Source organism: Asterias rubens, chromosome 18 (genome assembly GCF_902459465.1).
Source record: "Asterias rubens chromosome 18, eAstRub1.3, whole genome shotgun sequence".
Taxonomy (NCBI): Eukaryota; Metazoa; Echinodermata; class Asteroidea; order Forcipulatida; family Asteriidae; genus Asterias; species Asterias rubens.
This window is the reverse complement of record NC_047079.1, coordinates 12,504,752-12,527,659: the sequence shown is the minus strand read 5'-3', so window position 1 is coordinate 12,527,659 and position 22,908 is coordinate 12,504,752. Positions and strand designations below refer to the sequence as shown.

Sequence of the window (22,908 nt, the reverse complement as noted above, 5' to 3'; positions counted from 1 at the left end):
CACTTTTTGTTTACTTAGTATTTAAATTAGTGCCAGATTCATGCCATTTTTACCCGACTTTTAATAGGCATTCAATGATTGGCAACCCCGATAGCAAAAGAGGGCGCTGGTTACCCGTTTCACAAGCGATACAAAACTAGCTTAGTACCCAGACTGCTACATGCAACTAACAACAAAACTAGAATACAGCACCAGGTAATCTAAATGAGAAAATGAGTAGTAATGGGAAAAACTGAGGTCAACAATCCGCCAATCGTTGATGGATTGCTGAAAAATGGGGAATAAACTCTTTATTTACGTAGTTTTAGTAGGTCTAGTTATTGCAATCATACATTGCGGTTCGTCACATAATTCTGACCCATATTCTGTTATCGGGGTAGGCAGAACAGCTAGTTCAAATGAAATTAAAAAAGCTTACAAGAAACTGGCACGGCAATGGTAAGTAATTTTAAAGTATTAACTTTTAAGTAAGTCAATGGACAAATGGAAGATGAGATCATCAATCAAGATGTCTTTTCTCATCTAGCTAGACTGTCCTTCTCAATTAAAATGGTCATACATAGTTATAAACAAAGGAAGACAAAATACAATGTTTTGAATGAAGGTACTCTGAAATTAAGACGGAAGACTTCTTGAAGTTGTTCTTCCAGTCAAAAAATGCAATTGACAAAATAATGCCACATCCGGATCCGTCAAGATTAGGCCGTGATCATGATGGTTATTTAATTGTATTTTGTTAATGTAAAAAATTGTAAGGTCTCATTTAATAATGAGGATAACTTTCCGTATGGCGCCACCACTTTTTCACTCATTTTTACAGAAAGGGATATTCTCATTGAGGTAAATTAGAATTAATAAGATACTATATTATTTCATATTGAATGTGAAAAAGTGGTGGCGCCATACAGAAACTTTTCCAATAATAATATTCCAGACCTGATGATTAATAGGTAAAAATGAGAATAGCCAGTTACCATGGCGCTGTAGGCCTACTCTAGTTGCGATAACGTAACCCTCCTCCCGACGGCCGCCAGGCCGGAGGGTTACGAGACTCCTTTGAGCGGAAACGGTCCAACACGTACAATTTCGACAGCTAGTCACCAGATTTGCCCCATTTTCACCACTTTCAAAATTCATGACACAAATTCTGAGGGTACGAACTTAATCCGCAATGTCTAATGCAGCCTGCCATAATACTCAAAACACCATTGAGGAAATATTTCGAAGAAAAATGGACAAAAACTTACCAGATCCCGGAGCGAAATCCCAGGTTCATATTTTGAACCTGTCGCATCGCTTTGCTAACGCATTATTTTGTTAATGGGCTAAACCATTCTGTAAAAGGGGTGTTACAATGTTGCAGTGCGTGTGCGCGCAGTCCGTTTGCATTGCACGCTGTTCACTCATAATGGCGCACACGTACTGTAGCACTGCAACATTGTAACACCCCTTTTACAGAATGGGAAATACAAGCATTATGAATGTATATTGAGTAGGATGGGGAATGCTTTAGGTGTACAGTACACAGGAAACTTCAGTTCTGGCTGGCTATTGGTCGGAAAACTTTCACCCATCAAAGCTGATTTGAAAAACGTATAGCGTTAAAAAAGCCCTAAATATGTGACCCCTATAAGGCTCACAGGGGAGCCTTATAGTTTCTAGAAGTACACGCAATGAAGACATGGTCCTCGCACTTTTAAGTTTTATTCCGCAATTGCTAACGCATGTCTGTTAGTGTTACTCCCTGTGAAAATTGGTTAAGTCGATGATGCAAACTACGATTAATACGATAAAATCATAACAATTTTCTTACACTCTACATAATTTCAGGCATCCCGATAAGAACAAAGAAGATGGAGCTCAGGAGAAGTTCATCCAGATTCAGCAAGCCTATGAGGTGAAGTAACTCTTCGTTTTCATTGTCATGAATCTGTTCTTACCCTATAACATTTTATTGACCCGTTGCACAACGCGCAGCACAAATACTCGCACGTCTCCTGTGCGCCAGTTCGGGTTCAAAATGTGCACAAAAGGGTGGTACATGTGTTTACGCACCAATGCGCGTGTAGACACATACCATTAACGCTAGGATTAATCCTATCTCGAGTTAGGACGAGTAACCCGTCCTAACTTAGGATGGGTTCAATGCGTCCTACGTATTCAGATAGGGAACTTAACTTTTCCCAAGTCCTAAGATCAATCCTAAGTTAGGATGAGTTAGGTGAAATCGATGGCTGGGTTCAAATTCTCAAATGGCTAAGATTGATTTTAAGAGTGGATCAATCTTTTCTGGGAAGTGAAGTGTGAGCCAAACTTGACTTTTTACCCATGCTGTGATGTCACAACACAAATCACTAAGACTAAAATAGCAACTCATCTTTAAGATGAATCTTTGTGCTGTGTGAAATGGAGCCATGTGACTAGGACTACATGTGACCCTGCTAAGGTTAAAGGGACACGCTGCCTTGGATGGGGTGAGTTGGTCCATGAAAAGCTTTTGAAACCATTTGCTATGAAATGCAAATTTGGTTTTAGATAGATGTTTGAAAAAGTAGAATCTTACAAAATTGCATGGTTTTCCTTATACGGCGTGAACTAACACAGCACACCACTTTGTGGAGTCAAGTTTTGACTCCATCAAATGGCCGACCGTGTAAGTTCTCAAAGTAAAAGGAAGACCATCAATTTCGAGGCATGTTGTTACATTCTACTTTTAAACCATATCAATTTCATAACAAACGATTTCAAACATTTTTCATTGACCAACTTGACCGATCAAAGGCAACGTGTCCCTTTAAAAATTGTGCACTTCTAGCATGCATCAGTGCTAAATGCAAATGGAACAAAGCTGGCTTGGACAACAGCAATATGCAGCTGCATGTACTTTTCTAGCATTTTTTCCGATTCAAACCCCTTTTTGCTTCTTTACTCAAAAGATCCTCTCGGATGAGGAAAAGAGAGCTGAGTACGACAACTTCGGTCATGTGACTTCAGGCAACCAACCCCGTCAGTACCATAATGACCACTTCCATTTCAATCGTGGATTTGACAACTTTCAGTTCCGGTTCACCAACCAGGGTTCATCAGGTTTCGACCCTCGTAGAGTCACCCTGGAGAAATTTGAGAGTGGTATATTACCAGAGAGTCATCGCAAGCCGTTCTTGTTGTTCGTTACGGGGGATTGGTGTTTCAGTTGTGTTAGGGTTGAGGGTGTCTGGAACGAGGCTGCTGCTGATTTAGAAACACTTGGTACGTTATCTTTATAAATCGATTTAAGTCAATATTTAAAAGGGAAAAAATGCATCCCCTTCAGATGATTCCTTGGCTGCAGCCTCCCAAGTTGAACAGTAAACTTGGGTGTGATTTCTGGCTACGTTGGTGTTCCCCAACATATCAATAAAAAAGCAGATCTTTGCAAACTTACCATGGACTCCCATAAATGGTCTACCATGTTAGTCGACGAGGTAGAAGGAAAACCGTGCAATTACGAAGCATGTTTGTGTAGATCATTATATTCTACTTTTACATCTTTCTACATTTACCCAATGTATTTTATAAAAACGGTTACAAACGCTTTTCAAAGACCAACTCGACCAATCTATTAGGCAACGTGTTCCTTTAATAACTCAACACTTTTTTAATTGTATTATATTGTATTGTATTATGTTTTATTCCAAACTGGAACTCACCCCATAACCCTGGGGAGGGTAACAATATTATAAAAACAAAATACAGTGAATGAATAAGTCATAGGGAAAGGAATTTAACTTAGAACAAAAACAAATAATCACACAGTTTGATTTTCTTTTAAAGAAGTATATCAAAAGACGTACTTGGCAATGCAAATAACAATAGCTTCATCGGGAGTGTCCATCAAAAACTTAAACATGTCTTCCCTGCCAAGAGTTTCAAAGCCTTTGTAGTGATCAATAATATACATGTAAGCCAACATAATATTCCTGAGGTCGTTGTATAAGGGGCAATCAAGCAGGAAACGGATTTCTGTTTCAACATCAAGGTGACAATGTGGGGAAATTCTTTGGCTTGACTCTAACCCAATATACCTTCCCATTTCAATATGTAGCTTGTGTGAAGAGCATCTGAAACGGGCCAAAGAATGGCGATAAGAAGGCTTGTTAACACATTGTAAATATAACTCAAACTCAAACTGGGTTTTGAAAATACGGTATCTCCTGAGCTTATTCTTTTGGCCAGATTTAGTTCTACAGTCATTGTGCAATCTATTGTACCATTTGGAAATAAACACATCACATTTAACATAAATGTAGGTATTGGCATGGGAACTGTTCATGGAGACTACAGCCGTCCACTGCTCAAGAAACTTGGAGTTTACCAATGGCCCTCCATCGTCGGTATCATTAATGGGAAGATTTACAGCTTCAGTAGAAGTCACATCAGTAAAGATACACTCAAGGAGTTTGTTCAGGGTCTCCTCCCATCTGATGCTGTATCTAGAGTAAGTATAATGCTAAAGAGTTATAAATGTTTACACCTTTAAGGATTTGGGTTCTTTTTTCACAAAACCCAATGTCCACAGAAGAAATTTTGGAAAAAAGAACCCAAAGAATTGTGCGCTTGCCAGTTTTCAACAGAGTGCGGTTTAGTTGTAAACAAAGGGCACATGGTCTGTATTTGAATTAAGCTGATTCCAATGGCTTCAGCAGTGGCTGTGTACAGGTTGCATGAAAGTCCTTATCGTCAATGTTACCATTTCAGCCAACCATAGCCAAGCTATTGTTATTAAATGTGTGGGGTTTCGTGGCCGAGCGGATAAGGGCACCGAACTCGAGCTCTGCTGTTTCTGATTAGCAGAGTGTGGGTTGGAGTCCCAGTCATGACCTTTGTGTCCTTGAGCAAGCTTCTCACCACCTAGTGGTAAATGGGTACTCGTGAGGACAGATGGTTATTGTGATTGATTTAGCTGAGTGCGGCCACATATTTGGCAGCACAGGCCGTATACTCCCCAAGGAGCTGAGATGGTTCAAGGAATGAAAAGGCCCAGTGACCAGGGGTAATAATGTTGAAGCACCATGAGCGTTACTGCATGATAGACCTGAGCCCTATACAGCAGTGCTCAACCAAGCATACAGTATTTACAAACTTTTTGGTGTCATATGAAAGTTGAGTCCATAAGCTATCCATACATGATCTAAACCTTTCCCCCGAGAATCATATATTTTTCATATATTTTTTAAAAGTACATGTATAATTTTTTTTTTTTGGAGACTCCCAGTATAAGAAGCCACTATTATTAATTGACCTTTCTTACATGTGTTTCTCCCTGTGGTTTATATCCAGGTTACAGATGCAAACCAGGAGAGTTTCCTCTCAGGTTGGCAAAGTGACAACAAGCCAAGATCTCTTCTCTTCTCTCGTCGCTCTTCTCCTTCTCTCCTCTATCAACTACTAGCGTTTAAACTACAAAACGTACACACGTTTGGCTTCACTCAGATTGGAGGCAAAGACACCGCAGAGCTAGTGTGGAAGTTTGACATCTCATCAACGGAACCAACTCTACTTATCTTTAAGGAAGATAATGAGGAATATGTTGAGAAACACCAGGTGAGGATTTAATCATTCAGTACAAATCTATAAGCCATTTTTAGGTATGGCGGACATAATACTACAGCACTATAAGGTTTGGGGTAAATTTGTGTGTATACACCCAAACTAAACAGTGCACTCCTATCACGTCCGCCATACCTCAACCAGGCTAATTGAGGTTCAAAATTATTAAAAATTCTCGCTCACTCAAGTCATTCGTTAACTGAACCATCACCTCATGCATAGTAGATCTAGTATACACTATATATTTGGTTTGCGGCGATGACTTGAGCAAGCTAGTCAAAACGTTGAGACCAATTCAAGAACTGACTCCAAGGTAGTGCAGTTAATAACTATCCTATCAGCTAAAGTAGTAGTCCCAGCCAATTGTCTATACCCTATGCCCCGGTAGTAGTTAATAAGCAGGACAGTTCTTTTCAGAACTGAAAAGTCTCCTGAGCATCCGATATTCCTCAGAAGTAGGATAAAGAAAGACAGTTCTCTAAGAAACTCTACCTGGCAAGTAGATACACACATTGTGTTACTGCAAACCAAATATATTACCACACCATGCAATGCCTCAAATCCTATACACACATGTATAGTATACACTATTTATACAAAGACTGTTGTTTTGATAATGATTGATTAGTCTGGTCCGTGTCATTGTTATTTTCGTCCTTGTTGTGTCGAAGTCCTGTCTCAGGGAAATATACTAAGGCAGTATGCTTAACCTTTTTCCCTGCTAGTTGGCTAGCATGTTAATGTGTACACTCAATATTATCTTTTTTAAATTTCTATACATTGTATTACTGTTCCGAGTTATCTGGCATCTATCTTTCATTATTATACTCATTGTTATGTTTTTTTCATTGTCCACATTAAACATAGACAAATAAATTTGCATTGAATTGAATTGAATTTAACATGGTCATGCTTTAGAGGATTTTGACAAATGTACACATGTATACACATCAATGGCCTTTACACAAAGTGGCAAAGCTTTCTAATAAAATAACAAGTGAATCATTTTTGGGGTACAAGTTCTTCAAACACTCATTGCGGTATAACAATTTCACTACATTTCAGGACCTAATATATAATAGTTTCATAGTAACACTAACCAGCTACATATAGTCTCTAGCTTTCAAACTAACTCATTTCTCAAAATGTTTTTTAGAGGGTCTGGGTACTTTTTGTAACACAAAACACAATGTCAACAGATTTACATTTAACTTACACAGTTTGGAGATAATGATAGTAGTAGGCTTCTCTTAAAATATTACTTGCTGTAGTTATTGAGAAATGAGGAAAACAATGTTTTCGTCTCACTGAGAAAATTATTTTTCTGACTTGTTTTACTCATTTTTCAAAAACTACAGCACCTCGGTACGTAATATTTTAAGGGAAGCTTTCTACTATCATTCATAGGGCCACTGATTTTCCGCGATCGCGGAAAACGGACGGAATTCGCGGAATCCGCCCTTTGAAACGGAAAACGGGATTTCAGAAAATTTGATTTTTTTTTTTTTTTTTTTTTTTTCTTGACGCCAAAACTATTGAAATTGCATTCTTTATTAAGATTCTTTTTGTTAAACTAAAAAGGCATCAGAAATCAGACCATTAAAAAGTACGAGATCGTAACCGTGGATCATTCTGTTCTACTTCACACCATCCTCAATGTTTACACACATGATGTACACACGTTGTTAACATGGTTAAGCGAAGGGCATTATTCGCGGCACGTTTTAAACATTTTTTGTTCACCCAAATTGCATTTTCTCCCTCTCTTTTACCAACAATAATACACAAACTAGCTTACCTATGATCTATAAGAACACATACAATGTTTTTTCATCTCGGAAAGGTCTAAAATAAAACCGTAAACTGTCAACATTCTGTCGCCAAAGCGAAAACAAAATGGCTGACATTTTGTTTGTGGATGGAGAATGGTCACGTCCATAGACTTGTTCCCAAGTCTTTGATCATGCTGAAACAGCGCCCTCTTGTGGATACACTCCTGTCATTAGCCTACAATGTGGCTGATGCAGAGAATCAACTGCAGTTTTAGACTTGGAATCAAGTCTATCACATCATGTGCATTGATACTGCAGTCACAGTGCAACCTTTTTAGAACAGCAGTATACAAAATAATCAACAATTATAAAAAAAAGTATTTTTTTGAAATTTGTCAGTTCAAATGAACATTTTACGAAGTCAACAGTGCAACTTATCTCAAATTGATTTTTATAAGTGTGTCCCTGGGTATTAAACAACCTTTTATCTAATTAAAAAAACATGAAACGGAATTTTTTGTGCCTGAAACGGAATTCATGTTTTTGCCAAACGGAATTTGCACTTTTCTGAAACGGAAAATCAGTGGCCCTACATTCAAACTGTTTAAGTTTAATGTAAATCTGTGGACATTGTGTTTTGTGTCCTACAAAAAGTACCAAGCCCCTTTAAAGGTCAATTCTTCATGACTGATAGTTTGTTAACCAACATTAATGGATTATTTTTTTTCCATATCTGACTGATCCCACAGTCATTAAAGATTGATATATCACTACTTGAAACAGCCATCAACAACAACCGGTACCTGTTTGTTCCCCGGTTGACCTCACAACAGTTGTACGAAAACATCTGTGCAGAGTCACCGGTAGCTTATGGACGAAGGTGAGGTTTAATGTTTTAACCGCTTTTATAAATCAATCGATGGACTTTTACCTTTTTATATTTATAAACTATGCACACTTTTAGATGCATATTTTACTTTGTGTTTATGAGGTTTATTAATTTTGTTTTTTTACCCATACACCGATGTGTGTTAGCACTGTACGTGTATACTCAGTACTTTCCCGAGTCATGTGAAAAAATGTCACAGGCATATTACTTGGGTGGGATACGAACCCACGAACCTTGCAATTCTAACTAACTAGACCACCGATGTTGCCCGGTAGCTAGAGGCAGTGTGAATCCTATGTTGTGGCCATGGGTACGGCAACGATATAAGAGATGTTAAATTTGCACTGGGGGTAAAGAATATAAATTTTAATTTTTTATATATTTTTTTGAGTTGTTAGTTGCACTAAAGTAGGATACACAAGAGTCACTTTTGACAAATGTCACAGGTCCTGACATGTCAAAATGTGCAAATCTGAAAAGATTTACCCTTCTGTTAAAGCAATCGCACAACATCGGTAAAGAGTATTGTCCAAAGGCCCACACTTCGTGTATCGCAACTTATATATAAAATAACAAACCTGTGAAAATGTAGGCTCAATCGGTCATCGGAGTCGGGAGAAAATAACGGGAAAACCCAGCCTTGTTTCCGCACGTTTCGCCCTGTCATTAAATGTGTTTAAGGTAAATCCGTTATTCTCGATATCGAGAATTGATAATTGTTTTAATGTTTTCTCAAAAAGTAAAGCAATTTATGGAATAATATTTCAAGGGAAGTCTTTCACCATTACCTTCTGTGAACTTCAAAATTGTTTTCTGTTCAGAAACTGCCAATGGCTTTCAATGTAAATCTGTGGACATTGTGTTTTGTGTTACAAAAAGTACCCCAATCCTTTTAAAGAGCCTCATCCAGAGCTCAAGCCTTTGAAAAGGACCTTCGTCTTGTTCTTAATTCTCAAGAGTGTTTTATTTCTCATCTCTTTAGTCTCTGCGTCATTTTGATAACCAAGAATCCCTCCATGCATAAGGAACATCTAGACTCCTTCAGGAATGCTGCAGAGACTCCACACTCGTTCCCACAGGATACTCACTTTGCCCATATCTACCAGGACACGCAAATGGAGTTAGTTAAGATTCTCGGGAAGGAGGTTGATCTGGATATGGAAAGCCCAGTGCCGGTGAGTAGATTATGAGAAATGTATGGAGTGTCATGGCCGAGCGGATAAACAAATAAAGAGCACCAAACTCAAGCTCTGGTGGTTCTGTTCAGCAGAGTGTGGGTTCGAGTCCTGCTCATGACACTGAGCAAGACACTTGGCTATAATTGCTTCTCTCCACCTAGGGGTAAATTGGTACATGTGAGGGCACAGATGGTTCTTGTGATTGAATTAGCTTATTTTGCAGCACGATAAAATCAAAAACAAAACAAAAGAAAAACAGACACAACAAAATAAGTCACGGAAAAACCTGTAGCATAAAATAAGTTTTGAGAAGAATTTAGGGTACAAAGACAAGATCTAGATTAAGTGGTAGAGAGTTCCAGATGCGTTGCGCAGCTGAAGAAAAAGACCTGTCATCCCGGGTGTGTCGAGACTTGGGTTCATTGAGGAGAAGCATGGAACTTGATCCAAGATTCCTTGACGGGGTGTAAACTTGAAGTAGTTCAGAACATTGTACGTAAAGAGGCCCACTTCTCTCTTATCTCTTCAGTCTCCTGACGATGACTAGAGCAAGCTAGTAGAAACGTTGAGACCAATTTAAGAATTTACTCCGCGGTAGTCAGTAAGTAACAATCCTATAAGCTAAAGTAGTAGTACCAGCCAATTTTCTATACATTCCGCCAAGGTAGAAGTTAAAAAGCAGGACAGCTCATTTCAGAACTGAGAAGTCTCCCGTACAACCCGATAAATCTACTCCGCGATAGTAGAATATAAAAAGACAGTTCTCTAATCTTAAGAACAAACTCTACATGTACCTGGCAAGTAGATGGGTGTTACCGCAAACCAAACATATATTGTACATGTTCATAGCAAATCAAGTGTCTACGTCAAACTAATATATAGACACTGCTGACTTTTTTCTAGGTTCTCATTCTCTGGAGACAAAATGGCAGGAAAGTCAGATATGATTGGCTGCGTGATGGTTGGCATGGCAACGAGCCTGATGAAGACAAGAAGCAATTGGTCCTTTTCCTGCAACAAGTCCAAGATGGAACTGTTAGTTTAGACTTCAAGACAACATTGCCTGAGCTTCTAGATGAGAATGCCCCGGTAAGAACTGTTGAACAAAATTGTGTTTTTAACTTTAAGACACTGGACACCTTTGGCAGTTGTCGGAGACCAGTATTCTCACTTGGTGTATCCAAACATATGCACAGAATAACAAACCTGTGAAAATTTTGACTCAATTGGTTGTCGGAGTTGCGAGAAAATAGTGGAAGAAAAAACACTCTTGTCGCACAAAATGTGTGCTTCCAGATGCTTTGAATTTGAGACCTCAACTGATGAGGTCTCTTAATCAATTCAAATATTTGAGTGCGAAATCACCTCTTTCTCAAAAACTACACTACTTCAGAGGGAGCCGTTTCTCACAATGTTTTATACTATCAACAGCTCTCTAAACATATGTCAAGTGTGCTGGTTGGCTTTATGTAGCTTGTGAATGCTAGAATTCCAGTTGAAATCAAATCATTAGAAGTACCTAAAGAAGTACCTATATACCTTATGCATTGACGTCATCCAGCGGCCATCTTAGCGGAAAAACGGTGACGAAACAATCGAAACGCACTGATTTGTACGTGCGGCGCAGAGAATTGGCCAATGAACAATGTCCTTTTGACCTCTAGGTGAGGGCGCCCTACTGAAATGACATCATGTGCATAAGGCATGTAAGGTCTATAGATATTAATATTTGAAATATTAGAAGTACCTATAGATATTCATGTTCTGAAAAATCTACAAAAGAGTGTATCGTATTCTACACATTTTTGTATGTTCTGGCATTAATTTTTGTTTTCCTTTTTGATTTTCAATGTTAGCATTTTATTGTGCAATGGGTTCAAGGTACATGGAGTCAAATCACAGGTCATTCCTCACAATTGAAACAATTCATCTTTTCTGCATGGTAAGTCAATCTAACAATCATGTGTCACCTTATAGCAATCAATGCAGTGTGTCTGTACACGTATGTGCTGATTAGCATGATTAGTTGCCTAAACTAACTCAAACTGGAGTGCGTTTTGGCGACCCGACCAGAAACATCGGTTAAACGTTTTCGCGTTCGGTTGAGCGTGGTGACGATGCTGTTCAGACCAACCGGTAACCAACTTGTGGACTCGGTTGGGCTTTGGTTGAGGTTCACAAAACGCACTCATTATAAAACCCCAGTCAAACATCGAGCGAATTTCAAAGTTGCACACACATTTATTGGTTGAAGTAGTGTATGACAATTTGAGAATGCGTTGATGCATAACAGGGCCCAATTTTATGGCTCTGCTTACCGTAAGCACAGAATCGGCGCTAACAGAAGCAGGGAAATCTGTGCTTACGGCAAGCGTATTTCACGGGTTAGCGGCGAATTTGGGCTTCTGCACGTGCGTACTTCACGTTATTAGTCATTCTACGCTTACAAGGCTAGCGCAGAAGTTCGACACTTGCACTGTAAGCGGGGAATCGCGATCGTAAGCGCAGAATTTGGCAGTAAGCAGAGCCATGAAATTGGGCCCAGCTGAGTAATAGGATTACCTTAGTAATAGTGGCATGCATGTAAATGTACAATGTACAATGCAATGTGTGTACTTTGTAGCTGCTGGAGTCACTTTCATATGAAGGGTCATTCATAATTGTCAATTTGTTAAACTTTTTGATTTTCGTTTCAAAAATTGTTTTGAACCACCCACCCACCCCAAATTTTGATTAAACACACAACTTTGTTATTTAATCGGAGATGAAATTGGCAAGCACATAAAACTTTGTACAACAGTTTTTAGTTCGATATTATGAGGTTCTGCTCTCTCATAAAATGTGGATGAAAAAAGTATTATCAAGGGAAGATTTGTAAAAAAAATCTTTTGTTATTACTTTTTATAAATTGTTATTTCTTTTGACCCACCCACCCTGAAAAAAATCAAATTTGTTTAACATTGACTATAACTATGATTGGCCCATAACCAGTTATTAGCAGACACTTTCTTTTTATACCAAGTCGCTCTTAGCACAATTTCTACGAGTTATGTTTTCATGGCCCAATCAGCCCCTCTCAGATTTTGCTAGTATTTTTTCAAACAATCCCCTATAGGTGCCATGAATACATGCAAAATGTTAGAATTCTACTCAACAAAACTTTGGAGATATGACCCCCTAAAAAATTAAGCCCCTTTAACTTAATTTGTAGCTGTAAATCTTATCTCCATTTGAAGATACAGACCTCTAAAAATGCCGAAAACACAAAAAGTAAATTTGAAGGGGCAGGGCTGAAGTCTTCAGGGGGTCATTATCTAAAATTGTGCGCGTGATTCATGGCACCCATAGTGGACTGTTTAAAAAAAAAATCAAATCTTAGATGAAGCCTGCCCAATTTCAGGGCCCAATTTCATTGCGCTGCTTAGCGGCCAAATTTATGCTTACTGTGCGATTTCCATTTCATAGCGCTGCTAACCATAAGCACATGAAAAGGCATGCTAACCTTCCGGTGCTTACCGCACAAAGATAAATGACGTCACAAAGCAAATTCATGGTGAACGCGCATTATGGCCGCCCATTTTTTTTCTGCTAACCTGTGAAACACGCTTGCACCTTTGCACCTTGCACCGCTAGCAATTTTTCTGCTACAATAATCACAAAAATGTGCTTATCGTTGAGCAGCGCTATAGAATAGTGGGCCCAGACGTCGATTTCACCAAACTCTTCCTAACTGAGGATTAATCTTAGGACTTAGGACGAGTAAAGTTCCTTCAAAGATGTAGGACGCATTGAACCCATCCTAGGTTAGCAGGGGTTACTCGTCCTAACTCAAGATATGATTAATCCTAGCGTTTCGTGAAATCGGCTGCAGGTGAGGTGGCTCGGCGTTTTTACAAGAGATGCTTTGATTGAAAAAAGTGTTTTTGTTTGGGTTGCAGGAGTGAATCTTCCATAGCAGTTGTTGTGGTTGTAGTCTATCTACTTGCATTCTTTCTTGCCTTTGCTGGGCTTCTCAACACAGGGTGAGTGTAAGGCCGTGTCCGAAACGACGACTTCGGCTACAGCTACGTCTAGATCAGCGCGTCTACCAGTGTTGAAGAATAGGCAGACGCGCGCGATCTAGCCGTAGCTGTAGCCGAGGTCGCCGTTTCGGACACGGCCTAATATTATTACATATCAACGTAATGTCCTTTTAATAATAAGTATAGCTAATTCTTATATGCGCATTTCATGACTGAAAGAAATACCAATGCGCTTTACAAAACACAAAATGCAAATAAACAAGCAACCAATGAACAATAAATACGCTAATAATAAGCAAACAAAAGGATTAAACTGAACAGTAGGCACTAGACAACAAATGGGATTTGAGCAGAGTTTTGAATTGTTCTATGCTCTGTGGAGAGCGGATGTAGTCGGGAAGAGAGTTCCAAAGTTGGGGGCTGCACTAGAGAAAGTCCTTGAAAGTCCCAGTGCAGCCTCATGTATGAGCATTAGATGCACTGCATGTTGCGGATGGGTCCATGTATAACAGCAAGAGTTGGCATCAGTTGCAGAATTATGCCCAGAAAGTGTGATTAGAAATGGGTGTTATGATGAGCTAGTACTTCAGTGGATGGTCCCTCAATGTAGCCTCATGTATGAGGATTAGATGCACTGCGTATTGCGGATGGGTCCATGTAAAATAGCAAGAGTTGGCATCAGTTGCAGAATTATGCCCAGAAAGTGTGATTAGAAATGGGTGTTATGATGAGCTAGTACTTCAGTGGATGGTCCCTCAATGTAGCCTCATGTATGAGGATTAGATGCACTGCGTATTGCGGATGGGTCCATGTAAAATAGCAAGAGTTGGCATCAGTTGCAGAATTATGCCCAGAAAGTGTGATTAGAAATGGGTGTTATGATGAGCTAGTACTTCAGTGGATGGTCCCTCAATGTAGTCTCATGTATGAGGATTAGATGCACTGCATGTTGCGGATGGGTCCATGTATAACAGCAAGAGTTGGCATCAGTTGCAGAATTATGCCCAGAAAGTGTGATTAGAAATGGGTGTTATGATGAGCTAGTACTTCAGTGGATGGTCCTTCAATGTAGCCTCATGTATGAGGATTAAATGCACTGCGTATTGCGGATGGGTCCATGTAAAATAGCAAGAGTTGGCATCAGTTGCAGAATTATGCCCAGAAAGTGTGATTAGAAATGGGTGTTATGATGAGCTAGTACTTCAGTGGATGGTCCCTCAATGTAGTCTCATGTATGAGGATTAGATGCACTGCGTATTGCGGATGGGTCCATGTAAAATAGCAAGAGTTGGCATCAGTTGCAGAATTATGCCCAGAAAGTGTGATTAGAAATGGGTGTTATGATGAGCTAGTACTTCAGTGGATGGTCCCTCAATGTAGTCTCATGTATGAGGATTAGATGCACTGCGTATTGCGGATGGGTCCATGTAAAATAGCAAGAGTTGGCATCAGTTGCAGAATTATGCCCAGAAAGTGTGATTAGAAATGGGTGTTATGATGAGCTAGTACTTCAGTGGATGGTCCCTCAATGTAGCCTCATGTATGAGGATAAGATGCACTGCGTATTGCGGATGGGTCCATGTATAATAGAAAGAGTTGGCATCAATTGGCTTTAAGATTTTCCAATGGAAGTGCCCTTGTAAAATGGAAATGGCCTTGCCCTTTCAACATGTTCACAGATGAAATTCCAGGCTTGTGTACTGTCACTTCTTTTAAAACCTGTTTGCATTTTCCAAAAATATTCTGAACGGATTTGATTATTCAAGAGCGTGTTTTATTATTTTTTTTTAATTTCAATTTGTTTGCAGAAAGGAAGCCATGCAGACTCGTAATGGGAGAAACAGGTCAAACAGTGAAAGGTATATGATTTGAGGCAAACTGCTTGTTTGAGTTCATTTTTTAGTTGACGGCAGCACCAAGTGATAATATATCTTTGCTGTTTAGATTGTTCTCTAAAGGGTCTGGATCCTTTTATTTAGGACACAAAACATGATGTCCAAACGGACACAGTTTGAAAATAGTGGTGGTAGAAAGATACCCTCATAATGGGTGCGTTCGTTTAGCTCCCCTGGGTCGACCCCGGTGTGTGGCGTTTTTTTTTTTTCCAGGACGAACGTTGGTGATTATCTGCATGCTTTCTTCCTGTAAAAGAAAAAAACGCCACATGACGGGGTCGACCCAGGGAAGCTAAGCGAACGCACCCAATATTATTCGTTGAGGTGCTAAGTGTCTTGCTTAAGGACACCAGTGTGACGGCTGGTGCTGATACATGTATGAAGTACTTGAGAGTTACCAGTTCTTTGAATGCTAAGCTGTTGTTATTTTGACAGTTTTCCAACTGAGGTTAGACGAGGAAGGGAAACGGACTCCAGTACAAGATCAAGGTAAAGTCTATGTCATTAGCTGATGAGCCAGTTGAGCTCATTTCATACTCACTATATCTGGGCATTTTACAATCTTGTTATCTCCCTCTCATCATAATAATTATAAATGATTTTGGGGTTGAACAAAGAATTTACTAAAGTTGGATTTGAACCAACCGTGCCAGTGCTCGGATTACCGCGCCAGTGCTCTACCATCTGAGCTATCTAGCCCTATAATGGTGGTCTCCCTTATTTGTCAATATCTTTGTTCGGGAGTGACAGTCAGAAGCCATACAACCATTAACTGCCACGTAGCCAGGGATCACACTCAAATTACGATACAGCGTGGGAAGCGGCAGCCAGGGGGTCACCTTAAGGGGATGCGACTTTTTGTTTCAAATATCAATATAAACCATAAGGGAAACTGACTGGGTAAATTTTCAATAAGAATAATATAAAAATTATTACAATAAAAAACAGTTTTTATATAGTGCTTTCCACACCCGATGGGCCTCTCAAAGCGCTTCCAACATTAATAACCCCTGTTCACTTGGCATTATATCATTCCTTAAACCATCTAAGCTCCCTGGGGAGTACATGTATACAGCCTTGTGAAACATTATTATGTGCTACTCGGCTAAATTAATCACAAGAACCATCTCTGCCCTCACAGGTACCCATTCATTCCTGGGTGGAGAGAAGCATTTTGTTATTGTGTCTTGCTCAGGGACACAAGTTTCACGACTGCGGAACCCGCACTCTGCAGTTCAGAATCACAAGAGCTTGAGTTCGGTGCTCTGTTCTGCTCTGCCATGACACCCCGCATTTATATTTCTTTCTTTCACATCTACCTATCAGTTGTGTAACTGATGCCACACATTGTTTTGTTTTGTCAGAGATATGATGTTACGTGAGCTGAATGAAGAGACTTATGAGCGATTCTTAGCCACAGGTGGCAAAGGTCATATTCTATTATTACTTCTCACTGATGGGAGTAGTCAAGACACATTATGTACTCACTTCAGACAAGAGGCACACTCTCATGTCGTCAGGTAGGTAATCGTGGAATTAGTACAAAACAACCTGCAGTAGTGAGGCCAAGTAAAAATGAAATATGTTAAGCGTCCCCGCCCGCTTCCTTATGATGAGAGGCCTTTTCCTTTTTTAATTTTTATTTATTTATGTTTTTTTTATTATTTTTGTAATTATTTATATCATAATTGTTTTTTTGAAACGGAAAAAAGGGATATATTTTAACGATCTCTGCAAAAACATAGCCAAGCTGGTTGTCTTTGAAAATGTGTCGGGAAGCCATGAAAAACAAAAAAGGCCCTCTTCCTACCTTTTTTTTTTGAATCGATTTTTTTTTCAATGTCTTGTCCAACATGTTTCATTTATGTATTGTGTATTTGAACTCTAGGAACAAAAAATGGTTATTTGAAATTTTCAAAAGAATAACGGCTATCTTGAAAATAAAAAATAATAAAAACCCTCCTCCTTTGCTTTTCGAGAAACTTGGATGCTAAACATGTTTCTTTTTTTACTTGGCCTAATGTTTGTTTCCATTACTTAGTTTAGTTGTTTTATGGTTATATGAGCACATGTTGTCACTTACTCCTAATACAAAGTTATCACACAAGCGCGAGTGGAATACGGAAAAATATAGCGCTTCTGCGTCCAATATCCAACAAGGCCGAAGGCCGAATTGGATGTGGGACGCAGATGCGCTAAATTTTTCTGTATTTCCACGAGCGCGCGTGTGATACCGAATTTATCTTCAAGCAAACTTGACACGTGACATAGAGCACACAAGACGCAGATAGTGATATTAGCCGTGCAATATTATACACATAATGAATGTTTATGAATGTTTATGAGGGCAATGGTGCGAATATGTTCATGAGTTGAAAGATGCTTTCAACGAATGAAAATATTTGCACTATTGCACGAATGAAAAACATTCATTATTTGTTTTATATAACATCCAAGTAGATCTTTGTCATTTTGATTGGAAGATACATCTTTCAAAACAAACAAAGCGTAGGCCTACAATTTTTAAATGTGAAATTAAACCTGTTTCTCTTTTGGTCGGCCTGTTGGATTCAACAGTCACAATGTGCGTTCTGTACAGCTATTTTGAGACACGCAGAAGGCGAATGCTAGTAATTTTGCTATATGCCTTGCAGTAACACTTCTGCGCTACCAAAGACAAGCACACGCAGTGAAGTTTTTACTCAGCTTTTTTGTTCCATCAGAAAAGTACTATTGCACGCTGTTAGTACTTTTCGGATGGAACAAAAAAAGCATGGTGAGTGACTCAGCGTGCAATGGTACTTTTATTTGCTATCACGTGACGGACAATCCTCCAATCAAATGGCAAGGATCTGCTTGGGTGTTGTATAAAGGTTTATATCACCATTCCATTCTGCAAATCTGATTGGAGGATTAGCGTGTACTTGAAGATAATTCTCTATTATGAACGAGTGTTATGCCATGTATTTAAAGCTGAACTATTGAAGCCAAACTCTCTAGAAACAATGACTGCATTCAAGCATAAACAAGTTCAAGCCGTCATCCCATTTCTTGGTATTTGATATTTCACAACGGTCATTTGTAGGTCACGTGGTGAGTTGTAACCAACACAAATATGGATTGTAAACTGTGTGGAGATGTAACCAGCCGTGCCAACCCAGGTCAAAATTGAAGTTGAACCTTGTTTAACTGGGTTGAATTGGAACAAGTTGAAAACTCGTTAAACACACTTAAAACCAGGTGGTTTAATTAAGAACTTTGACAATACCAGTTGCTTTATACTAGTAAACATAGTTAACCTAGTTGAACCATGGAGGAAGGAACGGAAGGAGTATGAACGGCCCGCCAAACCGCAGAGTAAAAAAAGAAAACCCGGACAATGCCCCTGTCTGACCAGTGGAAAAAGATAGGTGACCTCCTGCAGGACGGCCGATTAGTGAGCGCGATTAAATCTGTTTGTACAGAGGCGTGGTACCGCCACTCTGCACTGTTGCCTTCGTGTAAAGTTGAATCATTGGAGACAAGAATTGTGAATATACACTTCTTCATTACCGTTTGTGGTGTTTTCATGGAAATATCATAGCATATTTTTACATTTTTTGCAACTTTCAGGTCACTAGCGATGGATCAAAATTTGGGTATAAGCACACGAGGGTGGTTGGTAGTCAATTGTGTTTTTCGTTTTGGTGGCCACGAGTGGGTACAAATTTGTATCAGGTCTCCAAAAACTAGTTTTTTCTTTATTATATCCATATGACATACAACGCCATAGTTGCATGAAGAACCAAGTGCGCACGCGCAAACTCACGACCGCCAGGTCGCCCATTGTTTGTGTAAGGTATGTGCGTGATTACGAGGTGTCGATAAACGACCTCGGTACCACGGGTGCGACTTTTGAAGTCCCTTCGTTCGAACTCCTTCTCTTCCTTCCTACATGGTTGAACACAGTTCAAACCAGTTGGTTTTATATGGAAATTTGACAATATCCAGTTGACCAGTTGAACTCCGTTAACTGGGTTCAACTGGAATTTCGATCTAGGATTACACAGTTCGGACATTGGTGCGGTTAATATTCATTTAGCAGATCGATTGGATTTACAACAATGATCATGTTCAATTTGTCAACAGCCAGCCATATCTGCTTCCATCCTTCATTCGACTAGATAAATACAAGCGCTGGCTTAAAAACCTTATTGCATGCAGTGAAAAGCCTCTGTCTCTTGATTCAACTGATAGTGTTGGTAAGTTGAGTTCATTATGCATCATCAATCAATTAATCATAATTAATTTATATAGCGCCGTAAACAAAGGTTTGCTCAAAGGCGCTGAGGCACAGAAGAAATAAATAAGTCATTGATGGTAGGCCTCCTGAAACAGGTGGGCTTTCAGAAGTGTCTTGAGTGTATTGAAGGATGTTTTGTCCCTGATGATGTGATTTGGAAGTTTATTCCAGAGTTTGGGTTCATATACCGAGAAGGCTCTATCAGCAAAAGTGATGTGACTTGTTCTTGGCACTACAAAGCATGGTGATTTAGAGCTATTTGAGCGAAGGTGTCTCCGTTCAGCACCAACTTGCAGAATGTTCATGATGTAATGAGGGGCTTGTTGATGTAAGGCCTTGAACATGAGAATGATGACCTTGAAGTCGATCCTATGTTGGATTGGGAGCCAGTGTAGTTTGATGAGTTCAGGGGTGATAGAGTCGAATGTGCGTTTGTTTCCTTGACATCATGTACATGTGGGAAATAACTACAAATCTGCTTTGGTTCCATGACTATAATATTTGTAGGTCCTACTTATTGGTAACCAATGAAAGTTTGAATTTAAAAAGTAAAAGGCTTATTCTGTTCATTTTTTACTTCTCCTCTGAAAGTTTAAACAAATAAAATATTTTACCTGCCAAATTACGAATGAATACACACCAAGAACGAAGAACAATCTGCAATTTTAACTGACTTCAAATAATCTTCTTACGCAATCATGAGGAAAAAACGCAGTCATAATAAATTATTTTGTTGTACATTCAAATCTTCACAGGTTCTGTGCTCGCATTGCGACCGTCCAAAAACTACTACTTTGTTTTCAGACCAACACAGTCGGGTCAAAGGTCAAGCAGGCCGAGTAAGGACATTGACCCCCAATTTATAGGTCTTGATGATAGTTCAGAAAGTGAGTGGGAGGAGTACAGTGAGTGTATCTCACTAAATGGACTACCAATGTGGTTGGATCGACTTATTGATGGAAGTCTATCCAAGATTAATGTAACTGCGTGGCCAACACTGGAATAAAAATGGCTAGAGTCATTGAAAAAACTGCTGGAGGAAGGACTGACGGATTCTGACGTTTGACCTAAATTTGGATCATTCATGCTAATGAGGATAGCTGCAGTTATTGACAACTATGACTCCTTTCACAATGCGCAGTGCACTTACGCACGCGGCCCACATACGCGCGCAGCGCACATACGCACGCGTCTAGCTCCTCCGCCATTTTGTGTGTCAAAATGTGCACACAAGGAATGGACTCCCCAAAAAAGCAGAAGTGGTACCATCCTTTTGTGTGCGTTTTGACACCCAGAATGGCAGACAGGAGACGTGCGTGCAAGTGCTTGCGCGTTGTGCATAGGGTATTGTTATGGTAATCAGAACCCAGCAATAGTCAACAGGATCATCTGGACACTGTTTGAATGTTCTACTGAGAGAAGGATTGGTTTTGCATCCACTTATCTGAATATCCAACATGAAAACATCCTATAGGCTATACATTGTCCAGTTTTTGTATGACAAGAGAGGGTCCAAACATTATGGTCCTCACCATGCAGCGCCTGCCACACAACCCTGATTGTTAAAAGTTCATGGTTTGCCCTTCGCTAGTTAGCAGGACTAGTTAGCAGGACCATACAGTTAGCTCATTGTTGAAGTAGTCTGCCAGGTTTTCAACTAGTCAATAATTTAATAGATGTTTGCAGCAAAGATTATAGAGCGTAAGATATGGGCTGAAATGTGAAATCCCACTGGAAGTCATTTGGGCAGGTAACTCTTTTGATACAACAATAGATCAGTGCAGATCAGTGCACACAATGACCATTCCTATCAATGGGAAACAAAACATTCACTTGCTGAAAGGCGCCATGCGTATTTCATGTTCCACGCTGAGACAAAGCGAATAGAGTATCAATGCGAAACAAAACATTCACTTCCTGGAATGGCGACCATGCGTATTTCATGTTCCAACAAGAGATAAAGCTTCAGTTCCGCATCTTGCACCTTAAAATTGGTTTGCAGTGCCTGTTGCTAAAACATAGGATTCGAACTGCCTCTAGCTACCGGGCAATCTCGGTAGTCTAGTTAGTATGACACAGCTCTAGAATTGCAAAGGTCGTGGGTTCGAATCCCACCCGAGTAATATGCCTGGGTTTTTTTTCACAGAACTCGGGTAAGTACTGAGTAATACACACATCGGTGTATTTGGGTAAAAACCAAATGAATAGTCAATAATTCATATTAAAAAGGGATGATTTTCAGCATTGAACTAGCCAGTCGTACCAATCGGGTAGAATTCTTACTTGCAGAGCAGCAAGGTAATTTTTTTGAAGATGGTACTTTTTTGAAAAGCTGGGGAATGTTTTTCACGTTCATGTCAAGCTTTAAATGGTCTCAAACTGCCTGTGTGCTACTGACTTTCAAATCTGATTGCTTTTGGCTGTTTTGCGGGAAAACGGACTGACCGATACTAAACTTCAGAGGGTGCAGTGTGTTTTGAATCACCTTCAATATCTGACATATCTGTAGTCAAACTACCTCCAGTAGCTGAATGATGCCAACTTTTTTTTGCCATCGCTAAGGACCTGCAGCCAATTTCACGAAACGCTAGGATTAATCATATCTCGAGTTAGGACGAGTCACCCGTCCTAACTTAGGGCGGGTTCAATGCGTCCTACCCCTTTAGATACGGAATTTAACTGGTCCTAAAGTCCTAAGATTAATCCTAAGTTAGGAAGAGTTTGGTGAAATCGACGGCTGGTTTGGTCCAGTCAACTTTCATGTTTTTGTATCAAATGTACAGTTTTATGCTTGTGCCACAAATTAAATGAAACTAAATTATCATTCTTATGCACTGGATTTAAGGCATTGGACACCTTTGGTAATTGTCAAGGACCAGTCTTCTCACCTTGTGTATCTCAACAAATGCACAAAATAACAAACCTGTGAAAATTTGAATGCAATTGGTCGACGAAGTTGCGAGAGAATAATGGAAGAAAAAACACCCTTGTCGCACAAGTTGTGTGCTTTCAGATGCCTTGAATTCGAGACCTCAGCTGAGGTCTCGAATTCAATTCAAATATTTTAGTGAGAAATGACTTCTTTCTCAAAAAGAACGTCACTTCAGAGGGAGCCGTTGCTCACAATGTTTTATACGATCAACAGCTATCTATTGCTTGTTACAATGTACGTTTTTATGCTAACAATTATTTTCAGTAATTACCAATAGTGTCCAGTGCCTTTAACCACAATTGTAGTAACAGAAATTCAACTTTCTCTTTTGTGGAATGTGAAAAAAGTC

At 39.5% G+C, this 22,908-nt stretch overlaps 1 protein-coding gene across 1 annotated transcript; it reads left to right on the top strand.

Moving 5' to 3' along the window:
* Window positions 1-232: 232 nt before the first annotated feature.
* Window positions 233-21,369, top strand: LOC117302718 (dnaJ homolog subfamily C member 16-like). The gene is made up of 15 exons (XM_033786719.1): window positions 233-438; window positions 1,831-1,897; window positions 2,937-3,249; window positions 4,290-4,477; window positions 5,320-5,583; window positions 8,111-8,241; window positions 9,233-9,425; window positions 10,332-10,517; window positions 11,285-11,370; window positions 13,367-13,450; window positions 15,259-15,309; window positions 15,781-15,834; window positions 16,710-16,865; window positions 19,474-19,586; window positions 20,383-21,369. The coding sequence occupies exons 1-15, from the start codon at window positions 275-277 to the stop codon at window positions 20,631-20,633; spliced, it is 2,301 nt and encodes a 766-aa protein (XP_033642610.1). The 5' UTR covers window positions 233-274; the 3' UTR covers window positions 20,634-21,369.
* Window positions 21,370-22,908: the final 1,539 nt, after the last annotated feature.